Genomic DNA, 18,880 nt, shown 5'->3' on the forward strand with positions numbered 1-18,880 from the left:
TTGTAATAATGGAGCAAGTTAAAGCTTTCATGCTGATAAGCAGTGAGATCAGCTCTATGAGTAGCTACTATACTTTTAATTGGTGAAAAATAATGAAAGAAAAAAGAGGACTCAAGAAAAAGAAGGAATTGGAGAGACATAAATGATGCTAAATGACCAGAATCAGGAGATCATTATACACAATAACAAGAAGACTATATGATGATATTATGATGGACATGACTCTCTTCAAGAATGAGATGATTCAAACCAGTTCCAATTGTTCAGTGATGAAAAAAGCCATATACACCCAGAGAGAGACCTGTGGGAACTTAGTGTGGATTGCAACATAGCATTTTCATGCTTTCTGTTGACATTTGCTTGCATTTTGTTTTCCTTCTTAGGTTATTTTTTTCTTTCTAGATCTGAGTTTTCTTGTGAGGCAAGATAACTGTATAAATATCTATACATATATTGGATTTAACATGTATTTTAACATATTTAGCATGTATTGGACTATCTGCCATCTAGGGGAAGGGATGGGGGAAGGAGGGAAAAATTTGGAACAGAAGATTTTTGCAAGGGTCATTGTTGAAAAAATTACCCATGCATATGTTTTGTAAATAAAAAGCTTTAATTAAAAAAAAAAAAGAAGGGAGGAAGGAAGGAAATAAGGAAATAAGAAAGGAAGAAAAAGAGGAAGGAAGATAGGAAGAAGGAAAGATAGGGAAGGAGAAAGAAAGGATATAAAGGAAGGAAAAGGAATGAAAGAAGAAAGGAAAAAGGAAAGGAAAGGAAAGGAAAGGGAAAGGAAAAGGAAGGAAAAGAAAGGAAAGGGAAAAAAGGAAAGAAAAAAAAGTGTGGGGGGGATTCCAGAAAAGATATCCTAGAGACATTTCAAGCTAAATATGTCCAAAACAGAATCTGTTATCTTTGTCCCAAACCTACCCCTCTTCCAAACTTCTTTATTTCTGTCAAAAATGTAATCATTAATACATTCAGGGTTTCAAGTTCATAATCTTGGCATTATTCTTGACTCCTCATTCATTTTCACCACGTATATATTCTATCATTTGCCAAATCTTGTTGTTTCTCACTCCTCAGCATCTCCTACATCTGATTCCCTGTCTCTGCTCATAGAGTCACCATCTCAATTCTCTTGGAATTGGAATTTCCAGTTTTCCCCTGGATTAGTACAAAACAGACTTTTAATTGTCTTCCAAGTCTACAGTATATCTTTACTCATCTTTCCACATGAAATTTGCCAAAAAGGATTTTTTTTCTAAGCAATGATCTATTATCAAGTCTCCCTAATCAATAAACTCTAGTGACTCCCTATTATCTATTGAAATAGTTTTTAAAAGCCATTCATGCATGGTCCCAATTATCTTTCCTGATTCTTCTTCCTATTAATCTTCTTCCTACCATCTCTGTCAAATGAGCTTTCTCTATTTTTCTCACACATGCCACTTCATCTGCCATCTCTGGGCAGCTGCGTTATCTATCCCTGATATTCAAAGAATACCCCCCAGTTATGTGGAATACTGGATAGAGGTCTAAACCTGGAGTCAAAAACCTGAGTTTGACTCCTGCCTCAGACACATATTAACTGTGTGACCCTGGACAAATCACTTAGTCTCTGTTTACCTGTTTCTTCAACTGTAAAATGAAGATATCTATTTCCCAGGGTTGTGGTGAAAATCAAATGAGACAATATTTGTAAAATGTTAGCACAGCTCCTAGCACATAGTAGACACCATATAAATGTTTATTAGTTTTCTTCATCCCCATTCCTACCTTCATCTCAAAGAACCCCTCTCTTTTTTCAAGATGCAGCTGAAGCACCATCTTCTACATGAAACCTTTCTTATTACTTCAACTGCTACTGCACTCTTTCCCCAACTATTCCAAATTTACTATTTGTATTTATTCTATAGTTTCATAAATGCTTGTGTCCTTACCTATTAGAATAAGCTCTTGAAAGCAAGGATTCATTTTTTGTTTTTGTATTCCTAGCACTTAGCATACAGAGTAAATGCTTAATAAATATCTGTTGATTGATTGGTGTCTAATATATTACCGATTACTCAGCAGGCTTTTAAACACAGTGGCTGGGAGCACTTGATTGCTTCCCTGTCTTGAAGATCTCATCAAATTCTTGTTCAAATGGAAATATAGGTCAGAATTGATCAAAGGGAGAGAGGGGAAGGAGTGACATGTGCAAGACAGACAGAGACAGAATGGGGGGGGAGGGGAGAGAGAGAGAGAGACAGAGAGAGAGAGACAGAGAGACAGAGAAAGAGAGAGAGAGAGAAGAGAGAGAGAGAGAGAGAGAGAGAGAGAGAGAGAGAGAAGAGAGAGAGAGAGAGAGAGAAAGAGGAGAGACAGAAAGAGAGACAGAGACAGAAAGAGAGAGAGAAGGAGGAGAGAGAGAGAGAGAGAGAAAGAGAGAGAGAGAGAGAGAGAGAGAGAGAGAGAGAGAGAGAGGAGGAGGAGGAGGAGAGGAGGGGGGAGAGAGACACACAGAGAGAGACAGATACAAAAAGAGACAGAGAGACAGGGAAAAAGGAGAGAGAGACAGGCAGACAGAGACAGAGAGAGGGGGGGGAGAGAGACACACAGAGAGCAATAGAGAGAAGAAAGACAGAGAGACACATAGAGAGAGAAGGGAGAGACAGAGACAGACAGAGATACAGAGAGAGAGGAGGAGAGGAGGAGGAAGAGAGAAAGAGAAAGAGAGAGAGAGAGAGAGAGAGAGAGACCGACCCAGAGACTTGAGACCTAGAGACAAAGACAAAAACACAGAAAGAGACACAGAGCTCTGATAGCACATTAATAAGAGTCTTCCATAGGCTCCTAAGAAGTCAATTTCATTGTGACACTTATCTAGGGATTTGAATGGTCTTTGGATGTCCTCTAAAAATGTAGCCAGATCTTGTCATAAGTAAACTCTCATAGTGGCTTCTTGATACTCCTATGTGTCCTTTGTACCAGGGATGACTTACAAAATAGCTCTGGCCCCATAGTCATTTTTTTTTGTTTATTTTTTAAATTGAGCCTGTTTAAGGTCTGTGGTCCATGGTACCTTATTAAGCATCTTTTTAAAACTGGGCAGTGTTGTAAATAATGAAAAATTTTAAATGGAACAATATGGAAAAAGAGTAAACATATATATGTATGTATATATAGGGCGGGTTTATATATATACATGTTTATGTGTATGTGTATATATATCCATGTATATAAAAGCTAGCATATTCCCTCTGAGGTTGTCTTCTATTTATATGATCTATATCTTGCACATACTTGTTTGCATGTCATCTGCCCCATTAAAATGTGAGCTCCTTAAGATGAGGGACCTTGTTTTTGCATTTCATTGGGTTATTCTAGAAATTTCTCCTTTCCTGAAAGTCTAGGAAGTCCATATCATTCATCTTAGAAATTTCAAGAACTAACTGAGGGACCAAATGAGGAATGTATATGTGTGTGATGCCCCATCTCTCAGAAACCTCAAACTTAAGAACTCCATTAGCCTCTGCCTTGCCCACAGGTATATCCCAGCACTTCTAGCTTCCTTAAGTATTTTTCAAAGAACTGGTCCAAGCAAAGAATTGCAATTCATTCTATTTCCATGCTTCTGAAGGCCATGTCCAATGACAACTGACTACCTATATTTGAAGCTCTGTTAAAGGAAGAGGTCTCAAGGAAATAAAGCCAGAAACATTTCTTTACAAAGAGATTTTATTGCATAACTCTTCATAATACAATAGGCATAAGAAAAGCTTTGTCCACTGAACATTTTATAACATTTTTTGAAAAGTTTGTAGTGTTTAGAGGGGGGAAATGTTATTATAAATCTACTTAAGGCAAAAATATTTGATTTAACAATTCAATTAAGTTCAATTCAAGAAGTAACTATTGAGTGCCTTCTAAGTGTAAGGCACTGTCCTAGGTGCTGGAAGATACAAAGATGAAGATGCAATCCCTTCCCTCTTTTACATCCTTTTCATCCATTATTCGTATTTAAAGAAACACATTTCAAATAAAGTAACAATATGGAAGACTATTGTAAAATACATTCTCAACCTGCTACATCATTTGGATTCAGATTTTTAAAGCATAAAAGAAGTGCAAAGTTAAGAGAAATGTTCTCATAAGGCAGTATTTATATCATTGCTCTCTAAAGGTCTTTTCCTTATGACCACAAGCAGAGCAATGTTTTTACTCCATAATATGAGCAGGGCCCAGCATGACAAGAAAATCTCTCTTGCCCTGCACCATGTTGTAATGCATGGAAGGAGAGCACAATGAGTTTCCTATTTTAAATGGTGTAATTCCCATAGATCACATATGCTTCACTATATTGACTCAGTTCACTGCATTCCATATCCTGCAAAAAGTAAATCTAGTGCGTGACAGCTAACATTATTGCTCATTGAAATTTTTATAATATATTTTAACATAAGACAGCAATATTCTGAAATTTGATAATACAAACCTAAAAGCAACATGGAATTAAAATATATGTACACACCCCAACTTTTTATTAATGGATATTGATTTGGGTTTTTTCCCTTAAAATTGACATTGGAAAATGTATTGAGAGAAAAATGGGCTTTTCTGGAAGAAAAAAAAAAAAAGAAGGAAGAGAATAATCCCATTCCCAGGAAATGCTAAGCCTCACAAAGACAAAAGATGAAGGAATGCCAATGAAGAAACCAAGGGAGAAGAGATCCTCTTTATTCTTTACTGTTTTCCACTGAAGTTCCATAGTAAATATCCAGTTAACATGTAGGCAGGTTTTTCTATAGGCTAAAGAGGAACTTAGCAGCTATTTTCAAACCATATGGTACTTCTTATTATCTGGATGCTTGGACTTTCTCTGGATCTCTCAGAACAATAGATCATGAAAGGAGTGACTGGGAAGGTGAGACTCCACTCCCTGATTAGGAATCCACAGAGAAGAATTCATGAATATATGGCATATTTTCAGGGTCTGCCTAGGTTTTAGTCAACCTCACAAGTGATCTCCAAGGAAGCCTAAATATAGTAGATCCCTGAAATGGGGATAGAGGGCAAGGCAGCTATGGATAGGTCTATCTGAGTCTGAGCTATACCTCAGAGAGGAAAGAGGGACTCTTACGAATTATAGACCGCAAGGAGAAGGACAGTAAGAGGGTGGATGAGAAGACACTATACGGCCCATTTTGCAATAAAAAGGCAGCAGAATTTTAGGGATCTCTGATACAGGGACTCAGAACACAAATGCAATCGACATAGACACTCAATTCTTCTTTTGTTTTATTCCTTTTCTTTTTCCAGTGTTCCAAAGAATTCTTTCCTTATTTTTGACTCACTTCTCAAGAGGCAATATAGTATTTTCATGAGTTTTTCTCTATTCCTTCATTTAAAATAAGAGTTGGTTTTTAGAATTCAGGTCCCATGCTTTAATTGCATTATTGATTATTAATTGGTAAAAATTAGATCTGGTATTGGTCAGCAAACATTCTAGGTCACTACACTATTAAGTGACATCACTCCATCTTGTATTCCTGCTCCAGTCTTATGAACAACAATATCTGACCCCAGTCTCACTACATAGTAAATTGCTAAGAATAAAATTAGCTCCTATTGTTAAACAAAAGAAAAATGTTTGGCTCTCAGTCCCACTGTTTCCATGCCAATCTACTAAAAGAATTTACTCTCTACTTCTTTTCATTTAAATCGCTAAGCCTGAAACCTCTGAGCCTTTTAGGACCAGAAAAAAAATTTGGTTTGAAAAAGGGAAATAATATAATAACACTAATATTCAGAGGCAGTTAAGTGGTACAATGCATTGAGTGATGGGATTTGGAATCAGGGAAGACCTGAGTTCGAATCTTGTCTCAGACATTTATTAGATGTATGACCCTGGCAAGTCAGTTAATCCTACTTTGCCTCAATTTTCCTCATCTGTAAAATGGGGACAATAATAGCACCTACCTCCAGGGTTGTCATGATGATCAAATGAATTAATATATGTACAGCACTTTGCAAACCTTAAAGCACTACAAAAATGCTAGCTAATATTATTGTTATTCATATCAATTATGCAGCAATATAGTGCTTTTGCCCTGAGGATTTCAATGTACTTTACAAATGCTTTAATTCCCATTTCACACATGGGGACACAGGCACAGATAAAGAAATGTTTAACACAGCAAATCAATGGCAAGCATGGGTCTGAAACCCAAGACACCTAATTCCCAACATCCACAAATCCCACTTCCACATTTATAGAATGGCCTTGCACCCTCTTGTATGGTATGTCCCCTCTTTAGGGTCTTCTTGTGTTGTTCCATGTTATGTCTACCCAAGCATGGTTCACCACACAATGGTTTCAGTCTTCAATGTATCTCTTAGTTTTTCCACCATTTCCCTTACTTTGGTTTGAAGCTTCCCATTCCCATTATTTAAATTTAAGCAGTTCAAATTTCCCAAATTGTTGCCTTAGTTGCAACTAATGTTGAGTGTGGGAAGGAGGACTTACAAAAAGACCATGGCAGGTGTTCTTCTGTGTGAACCTTGAGCAAAATGGAGCCCAGAGTTGTACACTGGTCTTGCATTTCAATGTTTTCAGGGGAAAATAAAATAAAATCGAGTCCTGAAAGTGAGCTAATGTTTACTTCCCCCTTCCACAACACTCTCCATACCCCCTCAGATCTGGCAGCAATTTCACATAAGGAAAGACTTTAGACCTTCACACCCTTTTAGTGGGAATAAACTGCCTTAGTTCAAACTTTCCACAAAATCTACAAATAGGGTAAAGGCATCACTCCATCCTTATCTTCAATAGATCCATATAAATACTCTATGGCCATCTGTCTTGCAGGTCTGAACTCACTATTCAGCCTCAGTTCTCTTCAAATTGCCTTGACACTGAAATGCTCTAATTTGGAGTCTGGAGGCCAAATCACTAGCTCCTTCTTATTCAAGGGAGAGATTCTTTAAATCTACTTTTTAAAAAGGATTGCAGCTTGGGACTCAAATATCTAATGATAAGGCATTCTCAAAACTATCTCTTTTCTCCAAATCTACATACAAATAGTTAAGAATATAATCAATAGCAAAATATACTCCTGGCTAAGGCCTCTCTGTTTAAGCAAAAGGAAGAGAAGGAAGAAAAACTCAATAGCACAAACTACCCTTCTAATTTGAAAAATATAAATGCATATGCGGAATAAGATAATAGACAATTTTGATTTTTTTCCCTTACTAACTGGTAAGATCGTTATTTCATATTGAATTTGATTCTACAGCTCCATTTTGCCAGCTTGGGCTGGGATGTTGATACTGTTGTCTTCGGTGTTCCCATTCTCCGCAGGAGAGAAAGACAAGGAAGCGGAATTTATGCAGTATCTTTTGCCAGTTGGTCGAGGCCCATCATCAAAAACATGCCCAAGGTGAGCACCACACTGAAAGAGAAGATCAAAATGTGAGGAAGAAATCTGTACAAAGCAGGCTTTGAGTTGTACTTCTATTAAATGGCTTAAATGGATGACTAGCCAAGAGTGGAATGATGGAAACCATCTTGGACCATTTCTAATCTACCTGTCAATAGCCGTGAGGATGGTTTTTGGCAGGCGTTGCACCACATGCTGAGAGTAAAAAAAAAAAAAAAAAAAAAAAAAAAAACCACTCGCATTGTGCATATCAGAAATCATTTATGAGCCACTGTATTCTTTTTTTTTGATCTGTGAACTCTCTCAGCCAGCTGAAAATGACTGCAGTAATTTTATGAATTGAGTTTGACCCTTGACCTCCTCCTTGTAAGAAACATGGCAGAATAAAATCTCTTCCCCCTTCCCCCATTACTTTTGGCTTTGGATAGGTGGGTTTCAGATATGCAAAAGTCCACTGTAAAAGCTATTTAACTGGCCATGACGGAGGTGACGGTTGCTTTCACGGGCAGTAAAAGTTAACATCAGACAAGCATTGGAAGTCCTCAGTACCCAGTAAAGTAATGATAAGGCTTGGTGAATTTATATAGTATGGCCATCGGGATTCTAGAATAGCCAAGAGAAAAGGTCTCAGGGTTCCCTTTCCTGGCTGAAAATTGGGCCTAGGAGCTTTTTTATCTACATGACCCAGGAGATAGGGATGAGAAGCTCCAGAGCAGATAGGTGTGGGATTCCAGAGAAAAAGCGAGTTTTCCAGTTAAAGGCCATATTTGATGGTGTTCAGTCATTTCAGTTGCATCTTACTCTTGGTGCCCTCATTAGAGGTTTTCTTGGCAATGATACTAGAGTGTTTTGCCATTTCTTTCTCATTTTGCAGATTGAGGAAACTGAGGCAAACAGAGTAAAGTGACTTACCCAAGATTATACAGCTCATAAGTGCCTGAGGCCAGATTTGAATTCAGGAAGATAAATTTTTCCTGACTTCAGGTCCTGTATTCTATCCAATATGTTACTTAGCTGGCCCCAAGACTGTGCTAACTAGCAACCAAATAATTTAGGGAAAGGGAGACAACCCTGGAGTACAAGGGCAAGAGTGGGTGTAAATGGTTATGATGGTTATTAAAAGAAGCCCAACACTGAGAAAGGTTTTTTTGAGAAGCTTATCTTGCTGGGGTTACCCCAAAGACCAAGGCAAAATGCTGTTCCTCCATTTGAAAAAGAGTATAGGACAACCACAACAATAGTGGATGAATCACAAAAGATCACAGTGTATAGCATACTTACCATTCCCCTCTTCCCCGGACCCTTGTTCATTTCTTAGTAAGGACATGAATGAACTGTAGTGTACCACAGGAAAACATCGGAAGCAAAATTTTGCAAACATATTAGACTATCCCACACACTAAAGTCTGGGACACACATTTTCTAAGAAATTTGCTTAAGTCAAGATTTTGAAAAGAACAAGAAAGGGTATTATGACTGATAATGCTAATTATTTGTGCTGTTGGGTAGTCAATACATAATAATATGAGACTTGTACAGGGAAGAGTATAAGGATTTTACAAATGGGAATGGTAGGAGAACTCCTACCTCCCTCAAAAGTGCTGGAAATCAGTACTCAAAAGTTCCCTGGTTATTAATAAATAGCACAGATAGCAAATTGATCAGATGGCCCTTCAATGTTAAAAATGCATTCTTATTTTCCTTCCAGTGTACTGTCAGCTCATCAAAGAACTAAAAATGAACCCTGGATTCATGCAGTCAGTCTATTGCCTGGAAAATATGAAACAGGTTGAAAAAAAAAACAAATCTTGCATTATTTTTACCACATTCTATACAGGTTAAGGTAATATCAGGGTTGACAGTTCAGATTGCTTTTCACTTCTATAAACAATCGGGGCCACATTTTCAGGCACCAGCAGCTGAGACACACTGAGTAAAATCCATGTGCTTACCCACTGCCCATTGGAAAACACACATCTCTGCCTACCAAACGAGCAAGTTGGTACACAGGCCAACAGGAACTAGTGATCGTGAGGAACAGTATGTGTGTGCTATTATTGACCTCATACACAGCTCCAGAATTTTGATCATTCACTATCTGAAAAGTAAAGCTTTCATGTGGAAGTCTCAAAGAGGTAGTTTTTTAAAAACCAGGAAATTTGGCTCTCTCAGGCAAAATGATGATACCACAATTAATCATTTACAGAACCTATTGAGAAAACAGCTTCTTATTTACATTGCTTTAAGAACAAAGTTCCAATGAAAAAGTACTTTCAAACAGTAAGATTAGTCGGGTTTTAATTTCTTAATTCAGATTTGGAACAAGAGTCAGGAGAATCCTTAATGTCCTTTAATTTGATAAACAAATTATAATGATTAAATTTGGTCCACTAAGTTTGTGTCAATCTGGAAACAGTCTTCCTGTTTAACACCAAGGGAAAAAATTTATCTGATTTTCCTCTGGACAAAAGAACAGTCAAAGAGAAATTATGGGCAGGTGGAAGGAATCATTTGCACACATATTTCTGAACGTCCAAGCAAACTGACTACAATGGAACATACCATACCCACTAAATTGGGAAGCCATAATACATATGGGAGTGGAAAATCACAAATAGTTATCGGGCGGATTCACGTCAGGCTGGGACAATTGAGGGATCTATTCTCTCAAACTAAACAATGATGTTAGTTTATATTTGTATCACATAGTAAGCCGATTCCTCCTACAAGCTCCCAAGATCAGTTGTCTGCAAAGCAGACTAACCCCACAAGGCAGCTTATGTTATGTCTCTCATAGAAGATGATTAGCAGATTTCTTTTTAAAAGCGTATAAGTCAGCTATTCACAGCAATACAAAGACTGAAGAGAACTATGAAGAACTTAAAATGAAAAATGTTATCCCATCTCCTGAGAAAGAACTGATGGACTCTGAGTGTAGATTGAAGTATTCTATTTTTTACTTTCTTTAAAAAAAAAAATTGGTTGGAGTGAGAATCTCCACAATTAATAAATATTTCTTAGGATTTTTTTTAAAGCATATAAGCCCTGAAGGTTCCTCCCTGAGGGGAACTTCCACACATGGAGCCCATTCTTTGTTGCTTATACCCTGGGCAGAATACTGGGATGATGGATGGAAGTTGTCAGTGATCCATTGTTTCTTTAGCTGCCTTAGAGTTTTGCTGCACAAGCACAAGCCAACTGGCAATATGTGGGGATCGCACAGCACACCTGGTTGTAACTGAAACAAACTGGTTGCCACAAGATGAAGAAATCTTTGAAACCTGCTGCTAATGATTTATTCCAGGGTATAGTCTTCAGTATACTTGCCACTAAAAGTTTCTTTCTTTTTCTTTTCCCTTTTTCCTTTTTCTTTTTTTTTTTTTCTATCTTTGACTTTTTACGTAATTTGTAACTATGGAATGGTGGATAGATAAAGGTAAATCCTGAAGAATTATTAAATCATCATCATCATCATCAAGATCATCATCATCATCACCCCCCCCCACAATCACAAATTCCCTCAGGACTTCTTCTTTCCCCCTCCCTAAATCTTCTGCCCAGAAAACCTGGCAATCTAAAAAAGCTGCAGAGATCAAGGGGGAAGGACCCCCCTGAAAAAGAGAACCATTAGGCATCAAATTTAACATAATTCCCCCAAATCTGACTGCAATTCTCAATTATGTAAGGAAGAAACACAAACAGTGTATTCAGAACTCCTGCATATTTTTTCACTGATGTATTTCCAACTGTCCTATAAAGGTTTTTCTCCTAGCTCTGCCTAGGATGTTTTAAGCTTTGTAATTGTCATTTTCTCTTAAGTGTTTGATCTAGAAGATGAGGCACTTTTAAAGGTAGACTTTTACACTCAGGCACATGGGGAAGGCATGGGAGGAGGAAAACAGTTTTAAGAAAAGCAATTTACTTTGCCAGTAGTTTTCTGTTTTCTCCCACTGTTATTAAAGACACTTGTGTTTAAATAAGAGCTATTTTCCTCTATGCTTGTGATATCAATCTGTTGCCAAGGAAATGATTATGAAGTCACCAGTTTAGCTTATAATTTTACTGAAAGATCAAGAAAGAGAGAGATGGGTTGTGAAGCCGAAAACCCTCATGTAACACATGGGTATCTTTAATCATCAGCAATATATGAGTTGTCATCTGCAAAAGATTAATAAGGCTTTCAGTTTTACCAAAAACTTTTTAATTTAAAAAAACTCCCTATTGGTGCCAATTTACCTTTTTGTTGATTTAGCTGACTTAAGACAAATTAACAATGATCTAAAAGAAACTTAGGGGACTCTACCAGAGACTCAAGTAGTAATAACAGCAGCCATAAATAGCCTCCAACTTGAGTAAACCCTGGGATCTGACAGGTTCCTTAAAGATTATTATAAAAAGTTAAGTGATTTATTGGTCTCCCATTTGCTCCAGATGTAGAATTTTGATCTGAAGAAAGAATTCCTCAAGTACTTCCAGGAGGGACTCATTCACTGAACTTTAGCTTAGCCGGGCAAATCTTACCTCCTTTGCTCTGAATTTAAACTCCTGACAAAGGTTTTGTTTAACAGGCTGGGGTGAGGAGGAGAGGGGAGAAAATGACATCTAATTATTCACAGTACTTAGAGAAGCTAGAATAAGCTGCAATGTGTTTTATCAATAACTAGGGAATGTGAATTAAATCCTATCAAGGAAAACTCTCCTATAACAGGAAGGAATTGGAGAATTGTCTAAACCAGGAGGAAAGTGTGTGGGCCCACCATCACATGAAAAATTTAAAACTGAGATAAACTCCACTCTAGAAGGAATAACTTGGGAATAATCCAGTGAATTCACAGAAAGTAAAACTAAGGAGAAAACTGTTTCGACCCAAATACTAACATGATGTCAACATAAATTTGTTTTTATATGGTAACCCCTCTCTTCCAACTAGCCATAATAAGCAAGGCAGAAGAGAATCCCCACTACAGTGTGTTCTCTCTGATCCTTCCTAAAGATGATTGTCTATAGATTGCTGTATATCCCATTTCTCCTATTCCAGTCCTTTAAAAAAAATCAAAGAATATTAGAATTGGAAAAGACCTTAGGAGATCACATAATTTAATCCATAAATGAACACAAATTTTTTCTACCACAAATTCTACAAGTGGTCAGACAGCCATTTTTTGAAGCCCTCCAGTGAAGGAGAAACTATTCAACCAAGCAAGACTTCTGTATAGCTCTAATTGTTATGAACTTTGCCCTGACTTAAATGTGCCTTTCTGGAACCTCTACCCATTGCTCCTATCTTTGTTCTCTGGGAACTAAGTAGAACAAATCTACTTCCTTCAATATACTAAGGTCCTTCAAATGTTTAAGGTTATCCTTATATCCCCAACCACCTCACTCCAAACACTATCATCCAATATTTAGCTATTATTACTTCTATCTTTAAGTCTTCTGCCACTGCCTTAAGTGTGTCATCTATGTTTTTGTCCAAATCACTGATAAGAATATTAAATAGAATATTGAGGAATAAAGTGCTGACCTAGGGTATAAGTAATATGAATGGCAAGGTGACAACCAGATGAGAGAGATTGTAGAAGCAGAAATGAGAATTCTCTTCTTCATTTTAACTATCCTCAGTTCTTTAAACCAATCCTAATAAAGCATCACCTCAAAGACTTCCAGTGATCTGGTTGCCTTCTTTTTGGGCATCAATATCCAATTTAAAATGTGATATCACAAAATGAACCCAATAGTTCAATGTGAGATTTGACCATGGCAGAGCAGAGCAGAATAATCACTTTCTTGGAGCTGGGGGCAGTGTCCTCAGAGCATCCTCCTAAACTTATCTTAGATTTCCTGCCAGCTATATTAAAATAGTGAATATATTGAATTTATAGTACATCAAAACTTTGATTATCTCAGGTGAATTTTTTGCCACATCTACATCATTTTATACTTGTGAAGTTACTTTTAGTTCGAGTCTAAAACTTCACATTTGTTCCCATTATATAATACCTAATGAGTTTGGGAGGCAGAATGATATGAAAAATTCCTGGACTGGGAAGTTTGTAGTATCTCACTCAAGAGTTAACTTAATAGCACAGTGAATAGAACACTGAGCCTTGGATCCGGGAGACTTGAGTTAAAATCTGGCCTCAGACATTTACTAGTTGTGGGACTCAGGGCAGGGCAATTAAGCCCCGTTTGTCTCAGTTTCCTCAACTGCAAAATAGAGATAATAACACGACAACACTCCCAGAGTTGTTGTAAGAATCAAATGAAATAAAATTTATAAAAGGACTTAATACTATTGCCCAACATGTGGTGCTTAATAACTGTGTTATTCCCTTTATTCCCTCCCTCTAATACTTAGTAGTTGTGTAAACATGGACAAACAAGAGCACCATGTGAATTTTATGAGCATTTTATGTGAAATAAGGATAATAATTGCAACCCATTTCACAGGGTCATTATGAGAGCAATATGACATATTGCATGCAAAGTATTTTGAAAAGTTTAAGATATTCTATAAACATCAGCTGCTACGACTATCATCAACATCATTATTACTATTAATTTCAACATTCTAGTCTGTCCAGATTTTTTTTTAATCATGGCACTATCATACAAGATATTAGCTCTCCCTCCTACTTTTTTTTGTCATATGCAAGTTTGATAAGTAGCCTTTATCCAAGTCACCCATGAAAATATTAAATATAATACTGAACTAATGGTCTGATCTACGGTGTAGGCAGTTTGAGTAGGGTAGTGGTTGGTTGGTTGTTATCCTTCACTCTCAAAGAGAATCAAAATGACATCCCATGTTAGAGTCAAGTTACATTGTGTCTGACTATGGCTAATATGAACTTGGGGCACAAATAATCCATGGAAACATTCGGGTGGATTTCCTAAATTTGTGCATTTCATGTTTCTTTTGAACTACCTCAATTCTGCTTTGTTCATAGAGCACAGTGCCTTCTTTGATGCAGGTACACCATGCTGGGCAATCCTGTGCCAGTATCTCCTATATCACCTAATCAATTCCAAAGCTCTTCAGGAAGACCTTGAGAGTGTCCTTGTATCGATTCTTCTGCTCTGATGGGGTAGTGGTTAAGGATATGATGATGGAAGCAGAAATAAAATTTGGCCACAATTGAATCTTAAGAACAAGGAAGAATAAATTGTTAAAGGTGGTTCTGAGATTTGAGCCTAAAGTAACTGGGAGAATAGAGTCATCAACACAAACAGGGAAGTTGGAAGCAAGGGAAGATTTGGGGGCAGATGATAAGTTCTATTTTGGATGAAGTGAATTTGGTGTGTCAATAGAACCATTTAAGCAGAAGTGTCAAAAATGCAGAGTTAGGACTGAGAGAGTAGATCAGAGAAGAGAGATTATCAGAAGTCAATATAGTCCAGATTAAAGAAGACTGGATTTGAAGCCAGAGTCCAGTTATACCTCTTATTAGTTGTGTGATCTTGAGCAAGTTATTTAGTTTCTTTGGATTTCTTTTTTGCATACATAAAATAAAGAGCTTGGACTAAATGAACTCTAAAGTATTTTCTAGCTCCAAAGTTGTAATTTTGTGATGCTAGATATAGACTCAGAAGTCATATCCATAGACAATTGAAGCACTGGGAGTGGATGAAAGATGCTAAGGGAGAAAGTATAAAAGCTATGGATAAAACTTTGGGAACTAGGGGAAAACATATGGATCACAATAGAAGATTTAGAAAAAAAGTCATGTAAAAAAGAAGGAAATCAGGAGAGAATAGGGTGGCATAGTGAAATGAGAAGACTATATTGAGATCAACAGGGGCAAATGTTGCAGAAAGAGAACTCGAAGATAGTAACTTTAGTTCAAGGTGAGGACAAAAGCCAGAATACGATGGTTTGGAATGTGAGTGGGTAGTGATAGAAGCGGGCAGCTGGATTGTAAGTAGATTGAGCACTGGACCTAAAATCAGGAAGACTCATCTTCCTAAGTTAAATCTAGCTTCAAACACTTATTAACTATGTGACTCTGGGCAAGTCACTTAATTCTGTTTATTAAGTTTCCTTAACACTTTCCCTATTTATAAAAAGACAAACAACTGCAGTATTTTTGCCAAGAAAACCCCAAATTGGGTCATAAAGAGCTACATAACTGAAAAAATGATTAAACAACAAAAATGAAAGTGAAAAACTGTTATCAGAAAGTATGAAATATTCTTTCAAGAAATCTGAAAAATGAACTATGAAAAGGAACCACAAAGAATAAACTTAAAAGGAAAGTGTAGTTTATATGGCCTCAACATTTGGAGGTAGAAGAAGGAACAAGCCAAAGCAGTCTATGAAGATGAGGATGTCTGACATCTATGAAAATGTCTATTAAAATGTTTGAGATTGATTCCTTTGTGGGAGTATCATTTTGCTATGCAACACTTTTCAACCACTTGTTTCTATTCTAATTTGCTTTTTCTTAACGAGGTATGATAATCAGTATGTATGTAGTGTTTATAGATAATTATATAATGTTTGCAAAATACTTTACAAATTTTAGCTCATTTTTGTTTTTATAGTCTCATCATTGGCTAAATCTTGCCACAGCTTGTCTAAGGAAGTGGGGAGTTCTCTACTCTTAGCTTTCTGTGTTATAGTGCATGGTTCTTGCTGCTATTGCCACCAGGAATATCACACTGAAGCATCTATGCATTACTTTGCTTGTGTGGTCCAGAGTTAAATTCAATAACTCATGAGTCACAATAGAGAGGTCACCAAAGAAAAGATCTGAGCAATGAAAACATATCCTGCAACTTTGCCTAAAAGAGTCATATCAGACTTGCATTGAATTTAGTCCTAATCATAGGGAAAGACTTCCCAATGATGGGCAGCTCCATGACAGAGAAAGAGGTAAATATTATTTTGATGTTTGTTAGAAGGAAGAAAGAAAAACATTCACAAAATAGTTTGACAAATTCCCTAGCAATATTCCATAATACATTATTAAAGAGATAGCTCCTGGGCACTAAGATGGAAAAGCTGTGATCAATAAGAGCCAAGGTGAGTTCTTTCAGAATAGTTCATTCAACAATATTAGCCTGGTGAGCATCATCCCCTTTTCTGAAAGTTACTGGATTGGTAGCTTAGAATTGTGGATATATAGGGACATCCAGCGATTTAAAGAGAGCCAGGTGGTTGAGAGCCCAGAGTTAGGAAGACTTATCTTCCCAAGTTCAAATGTGACCTCAAGAACTTCATAGAAGTCTGATTATAGGCAAGTTACTTAGCCCTGTTTGCCTCAGTTTCCTTATCTGTTAAAATGAAGTGGAGAAAAAATTGGCAAACCACTTCAGTGTCTTTGCCAAGGAAACCCCAAATGAGGTCAGAGTCAGACATAATTGGAAAAAATGACTGAAAAGCAACAAAAATTGCCTAGATTTCATAAGATAATTGACAGTTTCTCCTATGATCATCATTGTTAAGAGAATTTAGAATTGGCTGAGTGTCCAGACTTAATGAATCACCATGATTATGTCAATATTAATGGAAAGTAATCTCTGATAGAGCACCCTTAGGAAGTGTCCTTAGGCAGGAGCTATTCAACATTTTATATGCATTTTGAATAAAGGCAATTTATCAAATTTGCAGATAATATGAAGTTTGGAGAAAAAGATGACATTTGGGAATACATAAAAATTCAAAAGGAATTTAATAGGTTAGAGCGATAACAATATAAAATTTAACAATGTAAATATCAATCTACGTATATATACAGATATATATTTACCTCTCCTGATAGATGCTTTAAGAATAAGAATTGTCCTATTCTTTGATTTTGTAGCCTCAGAGTCTAGCATAATAACTAGAATATAATAACTAGAACATCATAGGTGCTTAATAAATTATAGTTGAATGATTGCTTGCTATTGATTCAGATTCTACTTATAAGTGGGAAGCTTTTATTCATTTGTCACACATGTTTGGTAATATATAGAGGCCTTATGATCTTCTCATTCATAATACAAGTCACTCATACTTGCTACATTCACATGAAGAATTAGACACTGCAGAAACTGAGGCAGCTAGGTGACACAGTGGATGCAGCACTGGCTCCAGAATCAGAAGGACCACACATTTGACACTACTATCTGTGACTCTGGGCAAGTCACTTAACTCTGTTTGCCTCACAAAACAACAACAACAAAGCAATTAGACAAATTAGAGAAAATGAAACAACTGAGTGTAGGACTGTGGGAATGAAGAAATCTAAAATATGATATAAGGAATATGAAGCCAGACTTGAATAAGGTTTTTAAAAAGATAAAATTCTGAAGACAAAGGATTTATTCTTGAATTAAAAGTCTTTCAAAAGTAAGAAAAATTTCAAAAAGGAAAAGTTAAAAAAAAACAAGCAAATATATGCAAAACATAAAAGAAAATAGCTATAGACATTTGGAAATACATAATAAGAATTCAAAAGGAATTTGGTAGGTTAGAGTGATAACAATATAAAATTTAACAATGTAAATATCTATGTATATATGGTTTTAAGTTACTGAAATAATACTTTGTAATGTTCCTATAGCATATTGTATTTCTCTGGCACACATCTCATAGTTACTTCCATCTGGGGAAGGGGATAACAAGCAGTTAAGTTTCTGTAAAGTCTTATTATTTTCTACAGTTGGCATGTAACATATATTTCATATATGTCAGGGTGAATGACCCTCTTCTCTTCTCTTCTCTCCTCTCCTTTCTCTCCTTTTTCTGTCCCTTTTCTCTCTCTCTCTGAGTCTCTTCCTGTCTCTGTCTCTGACCTGTCTTTCTCTGTTTCTTCCGTCTCTCTTCTTTAAATTAAAAGCTTGACATAAACAAAGGAAATAATCTTTCTAAATAATATAAATTTAGAGAGCTGGAAAAGACTCCCAAAGGGAGTATGGTTAGAACCATTTCTCCAATAATCAACTGTTAAGAAAAGAAACTAGACTTGCTATTGGAATGGTAACCATTGATCACCAATTCCTTTAATGAAAGGACTAAGAGTTATGCTGAATTTTAGTTGATATCTTTCATCGATATTATCTCCTTTTAGCAAGGGGTTAATGCTTAATTTATCTTTAACCACTGAAGAAGAACCACTGAAGAAGAACCACAAGAAGAAGAATAGAAGAAAATGCATCATTTTTCCTAGACTGCTACTAAGTTACTGATGTCATCTCTATTACACCTTCTCTGGGAAAGAGAATTCATTCATCCATGAACATAAACATTGGCCCATATACCTGAAACCTAAAAGACATAAAACAGTGGAACTTGAATGAAATTTCACATTTTACTTCCTCTTTTCCATTTATTTATTAATTGGTTTTTGATGTTCCTGAGGGAGTCCTAAGTAATAAGGAAGGAAAGAAGGAAAGGAAAGAAGGGAAAGAAGGGAAGGAAGGAAGGAAGGAAGGAAGGAAGGAAGGAAGGAAGGAAGGAAGGAAGGAAGGAA

At 36.5% G+C, this 18,880-nt stretch overlaps 1 protein-coding gene across 3 annotated transcripts in view; it reads right to left on the bottom strand.

Moving 5' to 3' along the window:
- The window catches only part of MSRB3 (methionine sulfoxide reductase B3), a 233,819-nt gene that overhangs the window by 46,314 nt on the left and 168,625 nt on the right, over positions 1–18,880 (bottom strand). For 2 of the 3 annotated variants that reach the window (XM_051962053.1, XM_051962054.1), the window contains one exon: positions 3,703–7,433. The exons of the other annotated variant lie outside the window; for it this stretch is intronic. In XM_051962053.1, coding sequence (XP_051818013.1) covers positions 7,272–7,433 — 162 coding nt within the window. In that variant the 3' untranslated portion in view covers positions 3,703–7,271. Of the gene's footprint in view, positions 1–3,702; positions 7,434–18,880 lie in introns of those variants that run through there. 3 annotated transcript variants of the gene reach the window in all.

Source organism: Antechinus flavipes, chromosome 5 (assembly GCF_016432865.1).
Source record: "Antechinus flavipes isolate AdamAnt ecotype Samford, QLD, Australia chromosome 5, AdamAnt_v2, whole genome shotgun sequence".
In the NCBI taxonomy this organism is placed as follows: domain Eukaryota; kingdom Metazoa; phylum Chordata; class Mammalia; order Dasyuromorphia; family Dasyuridae; genus Antechinus; species Antechinus flavipes.